The sequence below is a fragment of the Myodes glareolus genome, chromosome 10, assembly GCF_982192425.1.
Source record: "Myodes glareolus chromosome 10, mMyoGla1.1, whole genome shotgun sequence".
Taxonomy (NCBI): Eukaryota; Metazoa; Chordata; class Mammalia; order Rodentia; family Cricetidae; genus Myodes; species Myodes glareolus.
The window spans coordinates 57,148,257-57,164,630 of NC_142035.1; the positions used below are offsets into that span (position 1 = coordinate 57,148,257).

The window sequence follows — 16,374 nt, forward strand, 5'->3', positions numbered from 1 at the left end:
AGAATTCTTTTGTCATAGCCAGAATCTGAAAACAGCCTAAATGCATCTCTTCTATGCATATGATAAATGAGTTGAGATAGAAATCAGAGAAACATCACCCTTTATGAATAGCTACCCAAAAGCATTCTGCAGATTCAATGCAAATTAAAATTATAGCAAAATTCTTTACAGACCTCGAAAGAACAATCCTCAACTTCATTAGAAAAACAAAACTCAGGATAACCTGAACAATCCTAAAATCCTGTACAATCAAGGAACTTCTGAATGCATCACAATCTCTGACTGTAAACTTCACTACAGAGCCACAGCACTTAAAACAGCGTGATATTGGCATAAAAACAGATATGAAGGCCAAAGGTACTGATATCACCCACGCCTACAAACTACAGATTTTTGACAAAGAGGCAAAATTGTGAAATGTAAAAAAGAAGCATATTTAACCTGCTTGTTTATTACAGACCTTTAACTGGCCCGAAACTGCAGTTCCCTGAGGCTACTTTTTTTTGCAAACTTGCCTGTCCACTCCTAGGTGAAGCAGGGCCATGCAGTGGAGGGCTGGACACATGCTCCCTCAGTCCACTGCTTGGCTTTGGCTTTCTGGGTACTAGGGACCGGGCGGTGCAGGCCACGCTTTTTTAAGTTTAAAAGTCCCATCAGAGGTCAATGGCTGATACATTTACAGGCTCTCTGGTGTCTTCTCCATACTTCTTTAAATTCTATTCACTATTTCTGAGAGCTCATTACTCACGTATCCACCTGTGGTGCAGTTTTTTCTCACGTTCTCCTCCGGACGTCTGGTCACTTCTTCCATGTTTTTTGGGATTCATCAATCAGTCCCACATCTGGGCACCATTATGTCAGGGTCTGGGACCAGCCCAGACCATAAATTACTTCTCAGACCAGATGGGAGGCGTGGGAAGAATAAAGACAAAACTCATATGACTTTATTGGGAGGAAGTTTCTCAGAGATCCCTCATGAAATCCTGAGTTCACATTCTGAAAATTCACCCGTGTTTATTTTCCAAACAGCTTTTATATGAAAACATAAACCGAGGGGGAAATTCATTAGCATTCTGATTCCCAGGTAGTCAGGAGAATGACTGTGGTCATGTCCACACCTTTTTATGCCCGCTCTGTCACGTCTTCCTATCTATGCCTGCTCTGTCACGTAGACTGAATTAACATCTCTTTCCAGGCAATCTCCCAGAATTACAAAAAGGAGCAGAATGACATTAGCAGATCCTGACCCTTTATGTAGGGTGGCATCAGTTTGTCTCAAAGGCTAGGTGACCACCTCCTGTGTGGCAGGTGCAAACCGTGGCCTGAAATTCTGGCCGCCATACAATGTAGAAATATGGACCTGTATAATATGGCCCGACAGGTAAGTCAAAATTCAAAGCACAAATGGAGCCCAGGGCTAGTTAGTAGGTCTGAATCTTTGGTTGTGTGTGACTCATATTCAAAGTTTAGCCTCAGGAGTCAGGGACCAGCCAGACCCTGTAGTTGGTATCATCGCTTCAAAGCATAGCACTGAACCCAAAAGTCACCTGAACCAGAGTTCAGCTGAGGAAACCTGGCATTTCAGTTGCCAGAAAGGCAGCCTCGAGAACTTAAGCAATTTGCCCATGGATGTCACTAGAGATGTAGCTGGTAGACTAGTGTTGGGGTCCTGGAGCCCTGTGCACATAGTGGGCATCTCTTGCTTCCTTTCCAGTCAATGGGCTGGCCTGAATTTCAGGCATTCTTGCCATGGTTAGGTAGAGCCTAACTGGTGTCTCAGACAGGAGCACGCCCATTTCCCTTGCCCCTGCATCATCTCCAGCATCACTTCCCCAGCCCGCCTTCTCCCTCTGTTGTCTAGCCAGATTTTATGACTCCAGACAACCTGTCTCCCTTTTCAGCCTTCCGGCCTTCAGTTCTCCTTTTCCCCATTTTCCCACACTCCATAGTTTTCTCCTGACTACCCCTTTTTCTTTCTTTCTTTTCTTTCTTTTTTTTTTTTTTTCAAGACAGAGTTTCTCTGGGTAACAACTCACTTTGTAGACCAGGCTGACCTCGAATTCACAGAGCTCCACCTGCCTCTGCCTCCAAAGTGCTAGGATTGCAGGGGTGTGCTACCACTGCCTGGCCCCCCTTTTCTTTTTTGAAGACCTATTTTTATTTTATTTATGTATATATATGTTTGTCTATGTGCGCATGCCATGTGTATGCCCGTGCCCTCGGTGGCCAGAAGAGCATGCTGGATTCCCTGGAGTTGGAGCTGCAGACAGTTGTGAGCTTCCTGGCAGGGGTGCTAGAAACTGAACCTGGGTCCTCTACAAGAGCAACAAGCTCTTATAACCACTGAACCGTCTCTCTATCCCCAAAGCTTGTCATACTTAAGTCTTCCCTGGCCCTGCTGTAGGTTCCCCTCTGGCCCCTATGTCCTCTGATATCTCCCCTCATACACTTCTTGCACTGTGTTATGAAGGCCTTTGTTCCCACAAAAGCTGAAGTTCCAGAAGGGAGCAGGCAGATTACATCTCATCCATCACTGTCTCCCATGGAGCTGGTGCAGGGCTTAGAATGCAGTTGGCATTCAGTAAGCATTTGCTGAAGGAATGCGTTAATGATTTGTGGTGCCTCGATGCTCACCTTCGCCTTCCCAGCCGGCAGCTTTGATTCATCGCCCCTTTGCTGACTGGAGGCTGTGCAAGTTGCCATCCCTAGGAAGTGGAAAAGTGTGTAGCCACAGGCAGGCTGTATGTTCCTGCTCACTCACCCACCACCCAGCTCATCTGCCGCTCTCCAAAGACATCATCGCAAATCCTACAAAAATTCATAAATGCTGTAGGACCCTCCTTCTCAGGTCCAGGATTTCCTTCATGGCTCCAAACAGGACTGTCTCTGCTATTGTCAGGGGCCTTGGAAGACTGAGAAGGCACAGTGTCCCAACACTGCCCAGAATGATAGGTGCTGGGTGGCTGTGCCCTTCACCGTGCCACAGTCAGATACTGCTTGTCCTTTGCTTGTCTGAGCCACTTTGTACTCTAGGTCATGTTTAGGGTTGTGTACCAAAGATGTGAGTTTTCTGAAAGACTCTAGGAAACCTACCATGTGGGTTTCCTCTGACTAGCCCTTGCCCAACTCTTAATGTGCTTAACTCGTCCCTCCCTGCCTGGGTGAGCTGTGAGCAACATCAGAGTTTGGAGATTGGCCCTCAAAGTTTGTTCCTTGCTCTGCTCTGTTGACATGATGCCCTTAGCTCCGGACCTTAGTGTGAGCCCATAAAGTGCCTGGATAGCAAGAAATTGTCCTCGCTGCTGTATGTGCCCATTCTCTAGAAATAATGGGTTTCATACACACACACACACACACACACACACACACGTGCATGCGCACATACCGCACACACAGTGTTTGTTTGAGCTAAGCTTTCTCCCCTTTAAAAAAAAAAAGAGGGGAGCATATACAACAAGACCTCCTCATCTCCCCCAGAGCTTGTGGTATACAAAGTCAAAGGGCAAAATGTGTCCTGTTGCTCATTCTTCAGTTAGGTCAGGATGCACTTGAGGAGAAACAGAGGTATGTGGAGTGGACCAAGATTAGAGGAGGGCAAACACAAGACAATTGGGAAAGAGGAGACATGTTTGGCCTTTCTGGAGAGTCTGCTGTATGCTAAGCTTAGCTGCAGGCTCCTGTGGACTGAGCACCACGTGTACCTGGTGCTAAGCCAAGAGTTCCACGCATATTCCACCCTGCAATCCTTAAGGCAAGCAATGAGATTCCAGACGAGTAGATTAAGACAGGTTGTCCAGCCAAGGTAAGTGGCGAGGGTGGTCTGATTCTGTCGACTGTGTGGTTTCCAAGGCGTTATGCTGAAGTCACATGGTAGCCTAAGAGTGGGGTGAGTCTGGGCCTCAGAAAAGGAACATGGACTACAGAGACCTGTGAGTCCTGGGAGGTCTTAAACGGCCTGTGATGATGTTACCTAAATCCACTAACTTGTGGGAGAGGTACCCAGCATTGTGAGGTGCATCTCCTCCCCTGGGCTCCATGGTGGTCTCAACAGCTCTACTCAATCCTCCCACTTGCTCACTGAGCGTCTTGGGGCTCCTTCCTCCCCATCCTTCTCTTGTGGAGGAGCTGCCTCATGCTGTGCCCTGCTGCTTCAACTCAACCTGAGCCTCTGACCTTTTTTGCACCCTTCCAAGCCTCAGGGTGTGAAGATTGTTCCCCTTTGATCTGTCTCCCTCTGAATCTTGCCTCTTTCCCTGGTCTCACCTCACATTATCAGTTTGCTGTTCGTTCTGGGACTCAATCACCATATTGCTGGAACAATCTCAGGCTTTCTCCGCTGGATCCCTAAAGCCCCTCAGACAAGCTGTGACAACTTTTCTCCGACTTCAGTCCACTCCTGAGCTCTCAGGCTGTCCAGAGGAAGGCTGGCTCTCGCTACTGCCAAGGGGCGGAGCCTCCTTGTCACTTGGCTCATCTTCCCTTTGCAGACCACAGGTCTGAGCCGCTCCTTATCATTTCTATCTTCTTTTATTTGTCTCACCTGTCAGTGTAGGGTGTTCTGTTACTGCATCCCTGACGTGTGCTGTGTTCTCCTCGCTGTACAGGCCTATCATGCTTTGACCCAGATAGGCCTCCTGCACCTTCGCAGGCAAGGCTCCAGGCTCCAGCTGCTTCTGTGCGATTGCCCCTCTAGCCTCGGCTTCCCTGCGAAGCAGAGCTGCGGTGGGCCGTGTAATGTGAGAAGGGCCTCTTAACCATGCTGAGTGGCTGTAATAAGTTGCCAGCCTCGTGGGAGCTTGGATCAGAGGAAGCAAGAGAGCAGAATGTCAGCCCAGATTAACCATGTGAAGCTGACAGAATTAGCTCTTAGTGGATCCATTAACTACATGACCCAGAACCCAGCCCAGAAGGTGAAAGCTGGGAACTGAGGGAGGCCAAGATTCTGTCTACACGGCCTGGGCTACTTTCCTGTAGATCTCTGCTGAGACTAAGCGGAAGTAGTCAGGAAAGAGGGCACTGAGGAACCCATCCCTTTGCCCATTCCACAACTACACTTTACCCTGGTAATTATTTGGCAAACAAGTCAGTTCCTGTCCTCAGGGAACTTACAGCTAGCATCTTTAAGCTACCTCCCAGCGGTCAACCTCCAAATAATAGCATCTTTCTCTGTCTACCAAGCAGCAAGTTACTTGCTTAATGTCAAGGCAACAATCATCAGTAATGAATTTTATAAAGTACCCACAGAGATTTGAGAAACTGACCTACAATGAGCTGAAGCTAGGGAGAGATGCTCAGCCATTAAGAGCGTTTCCTGCTCTTCCAGATGACCCAAGTTCGGTTCTCAGCTCTCACATCGGCAGCTCACAGCCACCATTAACTTTAGATTTCAGGTGTCTGACGCCCTCTTCTAGGCTCCATGGGCACATGCACTCACATGGATACACAAATACACACACAGAGATTTAGAATGGTCTCATTGCTGCCTTCCCCCAAGCTTCAGTGTCATGAGGGAGAGTGAAAAATATAGTGTTATCTATATTCTAGCCATAAACACCCGTGGGAGACAGGATACTATTCTACACGTTGGTAACAGATAATTATCACAAGAAACTAAGACTTAGGGGCTGGAGAGATGGCTCAGAGGTTAAGAGCATTGCCTGCTCTTCCAAAGGTCCTGAGTTCAATTCCCGGCAACCACATGGTGGCTCACAACCATCTGTAATGAGGTCTGGTGCCCTCTTCTGGCCTGTAGACATACACACAGACAGAATATTGTATACATAATAAATAAATAAATAAATATTTTTAAAAAATAAAGACATAAATAAAAAAAGAAACTAAGACTTTAACCACCCTAGTATGCCAGAAAAACCTGAGTAACACAAGGATTGCCTACTTGTTTCTTGGGGGAAAAAAAGAAGCACATACCAGCCATCTCTAGCTCCTCTTCACTCTGAAATCTCTTCTTGTTAAAACTTTTTAGAGTTGCCACCAACACCCTCCACCTTCCTGCTTTGCCAAAAGAAGCTGGTATTTAGCCGATGCGCACCAAGCGTTAGCTCCAGCAGCTCCTACTCAAGCCAAGCCCACTATACATACATGCATAGTCACCCATGCCTGTGGACCTGCCAGGAACAGGACTAAGTCCATTATACATACATGCATAGTCACCCATGCCTGTGGACCTGCCAGGAACAGGACTAAGTCCATTATACATACATGCATAGTCACCCATGCCTGTGGACCTGCCAGGAACAGGACTAAGCCCACTATACATACATGCATAGTCACCCATGCCTGTGGACCTGCCAGGAACAGGACTAAGTCCATTATACGTACATGCATAGTCACCCATGCCTGTGGGCCTGCCAGGAACAGGACTAAGCCAACTATACATACATGCATAGTCACCCATGCCTGTGGGCCTGCCAGGAACAGGACTAAGTCCATTATACATACATGCATAGTCACCCATGCCTGTGGGCCTGCCAGGAACAGGACTAAGCCCACTATACATACATGCATAGTCACCCATGCCTGTGGACCTGCCAGGAACAGGACTAAGTCCATTATACATACATGCATAGTCACCCATGCCTGTGGACCTGCCAGGAACAGGACTAAGCCCACTATACATACATGCATAGTCACCCATGCCTGTGGACCTGCCAGGAACAGGACTAAGTCCATTATACATACATGCATAGTCACCCATGCCTGTGGACCTGCCAGAAACAGGACTAAGTCCATTATACGTACATGCATAGTCACCCATGCCTGTGAGCCTGCCAGGAACAGGACTAAGCCCACTATACATACATGCATAGTCACCCATGCCTGTGGACCTGCCAGATACAGGGCTCAAAGCTCCAGCACCCTGCTTTGGGAGGTGTCTCCTGGAAGCCTGGGAATGGCACCTGAAGCAGGAACGATTTTCCCCTTCACAGCTGGTTCCTCATGGATGTTTATTTCAGAATACCACTTCCCTCTCCAAACTTCTCTTCATAAGCTTTGGGGTTGCTTTTCCTCCGGGCAGATTGCATCTTCTCGCCATTTCAGTTGGATAAAACAGTTTTCCTGTGACCCTACTTCTCACGAACATTGTCTTGTCTGTGTTCTCTGTTTCAGCATTGGTTGGAGTTTACAAAGTCAGTGGTGAAGCAACTGAGATGTGAGTATTCATAAAGAATCCAAGCTTTACCATGGGAGGATGGGAGGAAACCCCCAAGGATAGTAAGACTTGGTCTACATGTATAATTTGCCACTGTTCTAGTATATGGTGACCCTATCCACAAAAGGGTTTTTTTAGTTTAACCTACATGTTTGTATTATGTATATATTCTGTATGTATGTGCACCATATGTGTGCCTGGTACCAGAAGAAGAAGGCCAGAAGAAGACATCAGGTCCTCTGGACCTGGAGTTACAGATGGTTACAAACTAACATGGGGTGGAGTTATAGATGGTTACAAACTAACATGTGGGTGTTGGGAATTGAACTTGGGTCCTCAGCTAGCACTCCCAATGCTGAACCTTCTGTCAAGCCCCCACAAAGGGATTTTTCCCCCTATGGTTCAGGGGCTTGTGCGTGCCAGGAGGGGAGCACAATCGTCTCCTTGAGAGGGCCTCTCCTAACAGGCGCCTTTTCCTGCAGCCCAGCCTCCGTTTACCATGTGCTTCCGGGTGAAGTTCTACCCTGCGGACCCTGCTGCTCTGAAGGAAGAGATAACCAGGTGAGACTGGAACACGGCCCCCAGCCACTGCGGCCCGTGGGGGAGGGTGGGAACTGTGGCTTTGGACATGCCTGACTCTTTGGAGGATGCTTCCTAGAGACAGCCTGTTTCTGTGTATTCTTGCCTCCCACTTTCCTTACGCCCCGCCTCTGGAGGTGGAGCAGCAGGAATTCCCTCTTGTGAGTCTCTAATTGCTCACTCTACAAGGGATCTCGAGTAACTACTTGCTCAGTGGTGTTCTTTCTCATGCCTAAAATGTCGCTTTACTGATGGTTTTGGAGCCAGCTGTGTTGCTGCTTGATTTCAGGCTTGGAAAGAGTATCCAGTAGTTCAAAGGATATACGTGGGAAATACCAAGGTGGGACATGGAAGGCAAGGTGAAAAACATTGAGACTCTAGATCCAAGCAAGTAGATTCTAGCATGCTGTTGGAACAGACACTTGAAATTCTCTTCGTTGTGAGAATCATGTTTTGGGGCAGGCATACTGTGAGCCCTCGTCCCCTGGAGAAAGAGGAAAAACCTCTAGCCCACAGCCACCCTGCAAGAGAGTCCATGAATAGGGTCAGCCCAGCTCCCTGGGGCTTTGTGCATCTAAACCAGACTCATAATAAGATTCAGAAGTTCTGTGCTGCTAGGGTCCTTTATTTGTCATCAGCAGAACCCTGATGACCATTGAGGAAGGAAATGGCACTGACGACTCTAATCCCCTCCCCACTGCCTTGGAGAAAGCAAAGTCAGGAAAGAGGTGATGGCCATCATATAGACCACTTGTCCCATACAGCCTCGAGATCTGTTCTGGATCCTGAACTACTTTAAAATCCCAAAGAAACAATAGAAGAGGGAATGCAGAATCCTTTTCATTACTGCGGAAAAGCAAGCTGCTGGCTTGATGTCCGGTGAAAGGAATGGAGGGCTCTCTCCAAAGGGAAATCGGGAAAGGGAGAGAGGATGAGAAACAGGAAGTAATGCAGAGAAAACAGGAAGTAGTATAGAGAAAACAAGGAAGGTGTCAGGGAGGAAAGCAAGTGGCTTCACATGGAGTCCACCGTGGGTCGAGGAGAATCTTCTGGAGTCAAGCCCAGGAAGGCTTCCTGCAGGTGGGCAGAGCTGTGTGCACCTGCCAGTTCTAAAGCACAGAGGCCAGTGATGTGGGTGTGAGAACTGTGGGTTCCAGTCATCTTCACGAGACAGAGTGACTGCCACCATCTTAGTGCGCAGCCTGTAGTTTCAGACAGGTCCATGGAGACAGGACCGCTATGTTTACCAACTTGAATAAGAGGTCTTTTGTCAAAACACTACTGTCCCTCATGACCTGAGCCCCCTTCTCCCTGCTAAGAGTGCTGGAGCAGCCCCTGTCCACTCTTGTTCAGGTCACACTGAACTAAACACTCTTTGTTGGTTTATTTGTTTTGTTTTTCGAGACAGGGTTTCTCTGCGTAGCCCTGATTGTCCTGGAACTCGATTTGTAGACCAGGCTGGCCTCAACATCACAGATATCCACCTGTCTCTGCCTCCTGAGTGCTGGAGTTAAAGGTGTGCGCCACCACTACCTGGCCAAATTTAGCACTTTTGTTAAAAGCCAGCTCCTTACCTCCTGCCACCTCCTGCATTGCCTGTTCTCGTGTCATTGGCTGCACAGTAGATGTAATGGTGGCCTCGTGCCCGCTGCCGCCACTCGGGGACCTGCAGTGTTTTACCACAACAGTAGGGCTGAAAGGTCTAGTAATTTGGTGAGTGCGCTTAGACATGGGACTTTCTAATATTTTTTTCTGGGCTGTTAGGAGCTCATCATCCAGTTTTTTTAAATCGAATGTAACTGTCTTAACATACTAACCCCTTACCAAGAAGCCACATAGACCTGGTGACTCAAGTCCAGTTTGTGTCCCTTCCTGACTGCAGGGCTTGGCCATACATTATTCACCCTCACTGACCTTTGGACAACTCACAGAATGAGGAGAGTAATATCTAATTCTGAAAATCATTGAGATGATTAACCAGTTTGCTAGCCTCTTTTGGTTTGTTTTAATTAGTGTGTGTGTGCATGTGTGCATGTGTGTATACATGAGTATATATACAAGTGTGTGGGTTAGTACATGCCTGCTCACATACAGAGACAAAAATAGGTTGCCAGGTCTTTCAGTGCTAAAGTTACAAGCAGACTGTCTTGTAATATGGGTGCTGGGCTCTAAATGCCAGTTTTCATGATTGTGTAACTTGTACTCCTAACCACTGAGTCATCTCTCCAACCCTCATTTTCTTCCTCCTCCTCCTCCTTTTTGTCATCATCACAGTCATCCTTCTCCTTATTCTTTGTTTAAAAAACAAAAATCATTTCAGACCAGGTGTGGTAGCCCATGCCTATAATCCCAGCAGCTGGGAGATGGAGGCAGAAGGATGAGGAGTCATTCTGGCTATGTAGAAAAGATGAGGTCAGGGCCAAGGAGATAGTGCAGAGACCAAGAGCACACATTGCTCTCGCAGAGACCTGCATTTGGTTCCCAGCAGCCACATCAGGTGGCTCACAACTGTCTGTAACTTCAGCTCCTGAGGATCTGACACCTCATCCTCCAAAGGCACATGAACACACATGTGCACACACATACAAAGAGAGAGAGAATAGAAAAATCAATATTTTTTAAAAGAAAATTTAGGGGCTGGAGAGATGGCCCAGTGGTACTGACTATTCTTCCAGAGGTCCCAGGTTCAACTCCTAACCCCCCAGATAGTGGCTCACAACCATCTATAACTCTAGCTCCAGGAGACCTGATGCCCTATCTGACCTCCTTGGGTATCAAGCACACATCTGGTGCAAAGACACACATACAGGCAAGACACATGGACACATAAAAACTTTTTAAATTAAAAAAAAAAAGAAAGAAAGAATTTAAGGCCAGTCAGGCTTATCTAAGACTGTGTCTTAAATGTGGGCCCAGGGGAAGTTGGAAGGATGTGGTCATGGGTGGATATGGTAAATACATATTGTATATTGTATGGAACTATTTAAACTTTTTATTTTCAAAAAGATCCCTAGCTCACAAAACCAAATAATTAGACATATAAATAAAATAAGCATGTATTTTCACAGATACGTTGGATAATAAATACAGACAAGGCTCGGTTTGGACTTAGGTTCTTTTGAGAATGTCACTCTGGAGCCTAAGCTGCCCTTGAACTCACGATTCTCTACCTCCACCTCCCTAGTGCTGATATTACAGCCTGTGTCACCATGCCCAGTGGAGGGTCTTCTATTTCCGGGTATGCTTCCAGTCCCCAGGGAGCCTTTCACCGAGCGAAGGCTCAGTGTGTTCCCTGCTGAACTACTTACATGGTCCATGTCAGCATAGCACTGGAATCATGACCAGACCTCTCACCAGGTCAGCAGACTTAAAGGACAGTGGCAAGTGCACCAGCGCCTCCGCCATCTGCATGCGTCCTCACGAACCACCTGAGACCGTTTCCCCTCCATCTTTACCTGGCCAGCATTCCTTCTCCAGAGTGCAGTTTTCTGACATTGTGGGTAGTACCAACTGTGGGGTGCCTGGCCTGATTTGCAGTTTTCGACCCTCCCTGGTACGTCCCATGAAGCCATAGAATTAGCTCTGTGTCTCCTATTCACATCCCTACTGACCTTGAGAGAGTGGGTACCTGCCCCAGCCTCACTCAGTACCCATAATTCCTTGCTGGCTCTGAGCCCTTCCTCCCAACAGCCCACCTTGTGCCAAACTAACTTAGCTGTCAATGTGTCATCTTTTTTCCCCTGGCAATCTTGAGCCTAAATTTCACTGTCATCTCAACCATCCCTGTGGAACAAGGCTAAGGAGGGGATGAGCTGGAGAGTAAAGAACTCTTCTCTGGGGGCTGGAGAGAAGGCTCATCAGTTGAGAGCACTGACTGCTCTTCCAAAGGATCCACATGGTGGCTCACAACCATGTGGAACTCCAGTCCTAGAGAATCCAACACCCTCCTCTGAGGGCACTGCACATACATGGTACACAGTGACATAGGCAGGCAAAACATCCACACACATAAAAATAAGTCAATACTGAAAAAGGAAACTGAGCATCCATTTTTTAAGAAAGGAATTCTGCTTCACTTTGCCATTGGTCCTTCCTACAGGACAAATTTAGTTTTCAAGTCCTCATTAATTTTCTTTGTCATTTTTCTCTTTAAATAATAATAGCTTTTTTTTTTTTTGGTCCAGACTGGTAATGGTGCCAAGAAAATGGAGAGCTAGGCGCCATTTAGCTTTTACCAGGGACTGCAGTCTGAGAAATCGAGTATCAGAAGGAAACAGGCACAACCACACCTTACCACGAGGCAGAGGCCTGGCACACGCCAACAGGTGGAGGAATCCAAAAGAGTGGATGAATGTGAACTTCAACACACAGAGGCCCCAGTCATTTACTCTTTCAGTGAATATTCTCCGAGCCTCCATCAGGCTGACATGGATTGGCAAAGCTCTCTGGAAAGGGACAGAAAGTACGTGTGTTGGGCTTTCGGAACCATATGGTCTCAGTCACAACGACTCGGTTCTGTCAGTGCCGTTCGGAAGCAGCCGTAGATGATGCATGAATGAGTGAGCAAGGCCATGTTCCAGCGAAACCTGATTCCGTTAGAAAGCGTGGCAGTGGGTCCTCCTTGCCAGTCCCTGGCTAGGGTATCAGGAAGATCTGGATCAAATCTTGGCTGATTTTTTAGCTCTGAGACAAGGCTAGCAGCTGTACCTCTCGGCTCTCAGTTTCCTCGTACGTGGAAATGGGATAGAAATGGGAGTTACTGGAGACGTGACTGAGGAAGTGTGTGTGCAACAGTAGAGTGCAGGGCACGGTGTGCGCGCAGACATGGAGAGTTGCTAGCTTTAGTCCCCCGTCTCCTCTTCCTTTGTATGTAACTGTGAGAGGACTTAACTGCCTTCCGTGCCCTCGTGTGTTTTGTCTAGTACCTGTGAGGTTCCTGGCCTTGTGAAGGACAGAAGGAGACAAGCAAACCTTAAAAAAAGAAACAAAGAAAAAAACCACAGGCCAGTGAGATAGCTCAGTGGGTAACCGTGCTTGCTGAGCAACCCCAGTGACCCAGATTCCTGAGGTCTGAAACCCCAGGCTCAGCCCTGCTAACACAAGAGGGGGAGGACTGGATGGAAGCTCACCTGGGAGCACAGCCGCAGGGATGGGAGCTCAGCTCACCTGGGAGCACAGCAGCAGGGCTGGGAGCTCAGCTCACCTGGGAGCGCAGCAGCAGGGGGGAGTTTAGCACACCTGAGAGCACAGCAGCAGCAGGAGAGCCCTGCCCCAGAAACAAGGTGGAGGCAGCCATGCAGTCCAGCAGGCAAAGGCACTTGCTGACAAACCCACAGTTCAGTCCCTGGCCACAGAGTAGAAGGAGAGAACCAACTCGTACAAGCTACCCTCTAACCTCAACACACATACACACAGAAGTAAAATATAAAATCTTTTTTACAAATGAGTGTGTGTATCCAGGCTGTGGTGGTGCATGCCTTTAATCCCAGCATTCAGGAGACAGAAGCAGGTAGATCTCTATGAGTTCGAGATCAGCCTGGTCTACAAAGTGAGATCCGGGACAGCCAAAGCTACCCAGAGAAACCCTGTCTCAAAAAAAAAAAAAAAAAAAAAAAAGTGTGTGTATATGCCCACAGAAACCAGAAGTGACCAGAAGTGAGCATGGAATCCTCTGGAACTGAAATGCCATCCAGCAGCCTTGGGGAAACTGAACTCAGGTTCTCTGAAAGAGCAGCAAGCATCCTTAACCACTGAGCCATCTCTCCAGCCCATGTATATAATATATATAATAAATAATTGTGTTTGTGTGTGTATATAATTTAGGACAATTCTCTCTCCTCTGAGAGCTAAATGAATTACCACGGGGTAGAAAAGTACCGGGTCCAGAATCAGAGGCCTGAATTGTGACTAGTGGATAACACCAACCAAGTCAGGCCACATCTCTGGATATCTGTCTCCTCTGCCACAAGTCAAGGGAATTCTGTTTCTTACCTCTGGTTCTGAGAAGCAATGGCACCTGGCTGTGCTGGGCAGGCCTGGTTGTCATCTGGCAACACACAATTGCCTTGATGACAGAGCTTCATGCAACAAGATTACCCGCAGCGGCCTTGTGGGTGAGAGTACACCAGAGTTTCGTGGGAGCGGGTCTAACAACGCTATGAGCCTGTGGGGTACAGTTCCAGCACCCTATCAACCCAAAACTTTCTGGACACCACCGTGGCAGAAAATCAAGGGGGACCTCGTGAAGACATCCGAGGGTCCTTCAGTGAGCTCATTTCCTCCTGCTCTCTAATGACTCGCTTTCTTTAGGTTGTAACTTGCCCATCTTTGCCTCCCTCTGTGCCATGGCATTGCTTGAGAGTGTCTATAGCCTTCCCCTCGAGCTGCCTACAGCTGTCCTATAGCCTCAGAGAACTATGCACATTCCAGCTCACCCTAGACATCTGCCACGGGCCCATCCATAGCAAAGCAGCAGTCCTGTATGTGAGGAAGGCTGGCACTCTGCATCCAGCAGGGGCCAGAAACTCTAGAGAAACCACAGGAGTACCTCTGATATGCCTTCTTGGAGGGCAGGGGCTGTTCCTCCGTCTGTGACATAGAGAATCACCACCCAGATCTGTGGGTGCTGTTTGAAACATCGCCTTCCATCCAGGATATCCTGTCCCAGATTTTCAGTCATGGAAGAGCAGAATGATATGTGAATCTGAGCCCAGGAAGTGAGCAATGAGTTAGGGGCAAAGGTCGTATCCGCATCCTGCCAAAACCTGTGGAAGGTGGGAGTCGGAACAGTGAGAGGCAGGGAAGTGCTTGCTCGCCTCTCCCACTCACCGTGTGGCATTTCACTGTGGGAAGCAGAGTGCAGGCAAGCTGGATTTGATAGATCCATCGTAATTATTCACTCTGCGTGGCGCCAGCTTTTCTTGACAAATGTTAGGGCTGAGTGGGTTTGTTTGAGGAGGGGAATGGCTCTTACAAACTCCCAGGTGGAAATCTTCATTTGGCCTTTGGTTTCAGGGAGGTACCGTGTATTGATGTGGTCATGGGGATTCTTTTGTATTTCTTGGACTCTGCCTCCTCTATGCAAGTCATATGAGGATCTTGGTTAAAAAAAAAAAGTGCAGGCTCCAAATGGTGCCAATATTGCTGATGTGGGGGATATACTTGGAGTAGCAAGACCCAAGGAGAGGCTAGATTGCTCCTTAACTGATTCTCCATTCTCTAAGCCCAGAACTCACTCCCTACTTCCTCCAAAAGTTGCCCTGTCGATGGCGCTCTCTCTCTCTGTGGGCATTTTTACATAATTAACTGGACATGTAATTCAGACTGAATATAAACCAGAGGAAACCGGTTATCCAAGGAGGCCCTAAATTCTGCCGGTGGAAATTGGTGGAACTGAAGGATCTTCTGCTACAGTTCCATGACTCCTTGCTCTCCCAGGGATGCCATAGTCATGTGTGGCTGCCCAACAAAGTACCATCAACCTTAGCTTAAAATAACAAGCCATCGAGAACGTCTATGGGTTGAGAGTTCAGGGGCAATTTTACTGGGAGCTTCTGGCTCAGGACCAGTCATGGTTAGCAGGGACTTTATTCATCTGAGGGTCTTCATGTGACTGTTGGCAGAAGTGTCCCTCCTCCCTGTGGGCCTTGCTGTAGGGCTATGTAAGTATCCTCAGCTGTGCAGACTCTGACGAGACAATCGAGACAACCGCTTCTGTGTGGTTCTGTTACTCCCAGCAAATCACTAAGGCCATCCCCTTCAAGAGGTGAGAACTTATCAGTATTTCATGAAATGTAGTGTGTGAAGGATCAGTGGGTGTATTTTTAAACCACCACCGGTGCCTCCTGGCCACCAAGAGAGGACCCACCCAGGGAACCGATGTGCCTCGTAGCCTTGGGTCTGCTCTTGTTGGCCGACCTGTGAGAGTGTGTGGTCATCTCTCAGCACTCTTGGGAAAGACGCTTCCCAATAGAAAGCGGCCAGCTCTACCCCACTGTGTCGGGCTGTCCTCCAGCTTCAGAAACTACAGAACAGCTGCAGTCTCAAAGGGCAGCATAACGCGGTACTAAAGAACCAGGGCCAGAAGTCCTGAAGTCGTGAATTTGGATCTTAACCATTTATTTGTGCCTGCAAGAAATCCACTAACGCCTCGGCTTTATCTGGAAAATGTGGAGGAAATAATAGTGCCTGTTTCAAAGTGTTGTGTAAGAGTTACATGAGATGTTAGATGTGAGTCATGCAGTGTCCGCCCCAGCAGACAGGTACTTAGTGCAGGGCCTGGCTCCTGCTCTCGGTGCCTTGCTTCATCTCACGTACACATTCTGTGTTCCTACATGAGTGCCACGTTCCACAGTTTTTAAATACTTGGGAGCATGCGCAGGTGCACATACACGTGCATACACTCACACATACTGGCGCCCACGTACACACACGAGCGCACATGTGAGTGCAGGTACCTGCAGTATGTCAAGATGTCGAATACCCTGGAACTGGAGTTACCAGCGGGTTGTGTGAACCATCCAACACGGGTGCTGGGAATCACACTCAGGTCCTCTGCATGAGTAGTATATGCTCTTAACCACCAAGCAGTCATCTCTCCAGCCCCTCACTTCTCCCTTTCTATT

At 48.0% G+C, this 16,374-nt stretch overlaps 1 protein-coding gene across 6 annotated transcripts in view; it reads left to right on the forward strand.

Annotated features, from left to right (window-relative positions):
* The window catches only part of Frmd5 (FERM domain containing 5), a 278,068-nt gene that overhangs the window by 228,416 nt on the left and 33,278 nt on the right, over nucleotides 1-16,374 (forward strand). For all 6 annotated transcript variants that reach the window (XM_048459657.3, XM_085696325.2, XM_085696326.2 and 3 more), the window contains exons 3-4: nucleotides 7,129-7,171; nucleotides 7,654-7,732. In XM_048459657.3, the coding sequence (XP_048315614.1) occupies nucleotides 7,129-7,171; nucleotides 7,654-7,732 (122 nt within the window). The remainder of the gene's footprint in view (nucleotides 1-7,128; nucleotides 7,172-7,653; nucleotides 7,733-16,374) is intronic.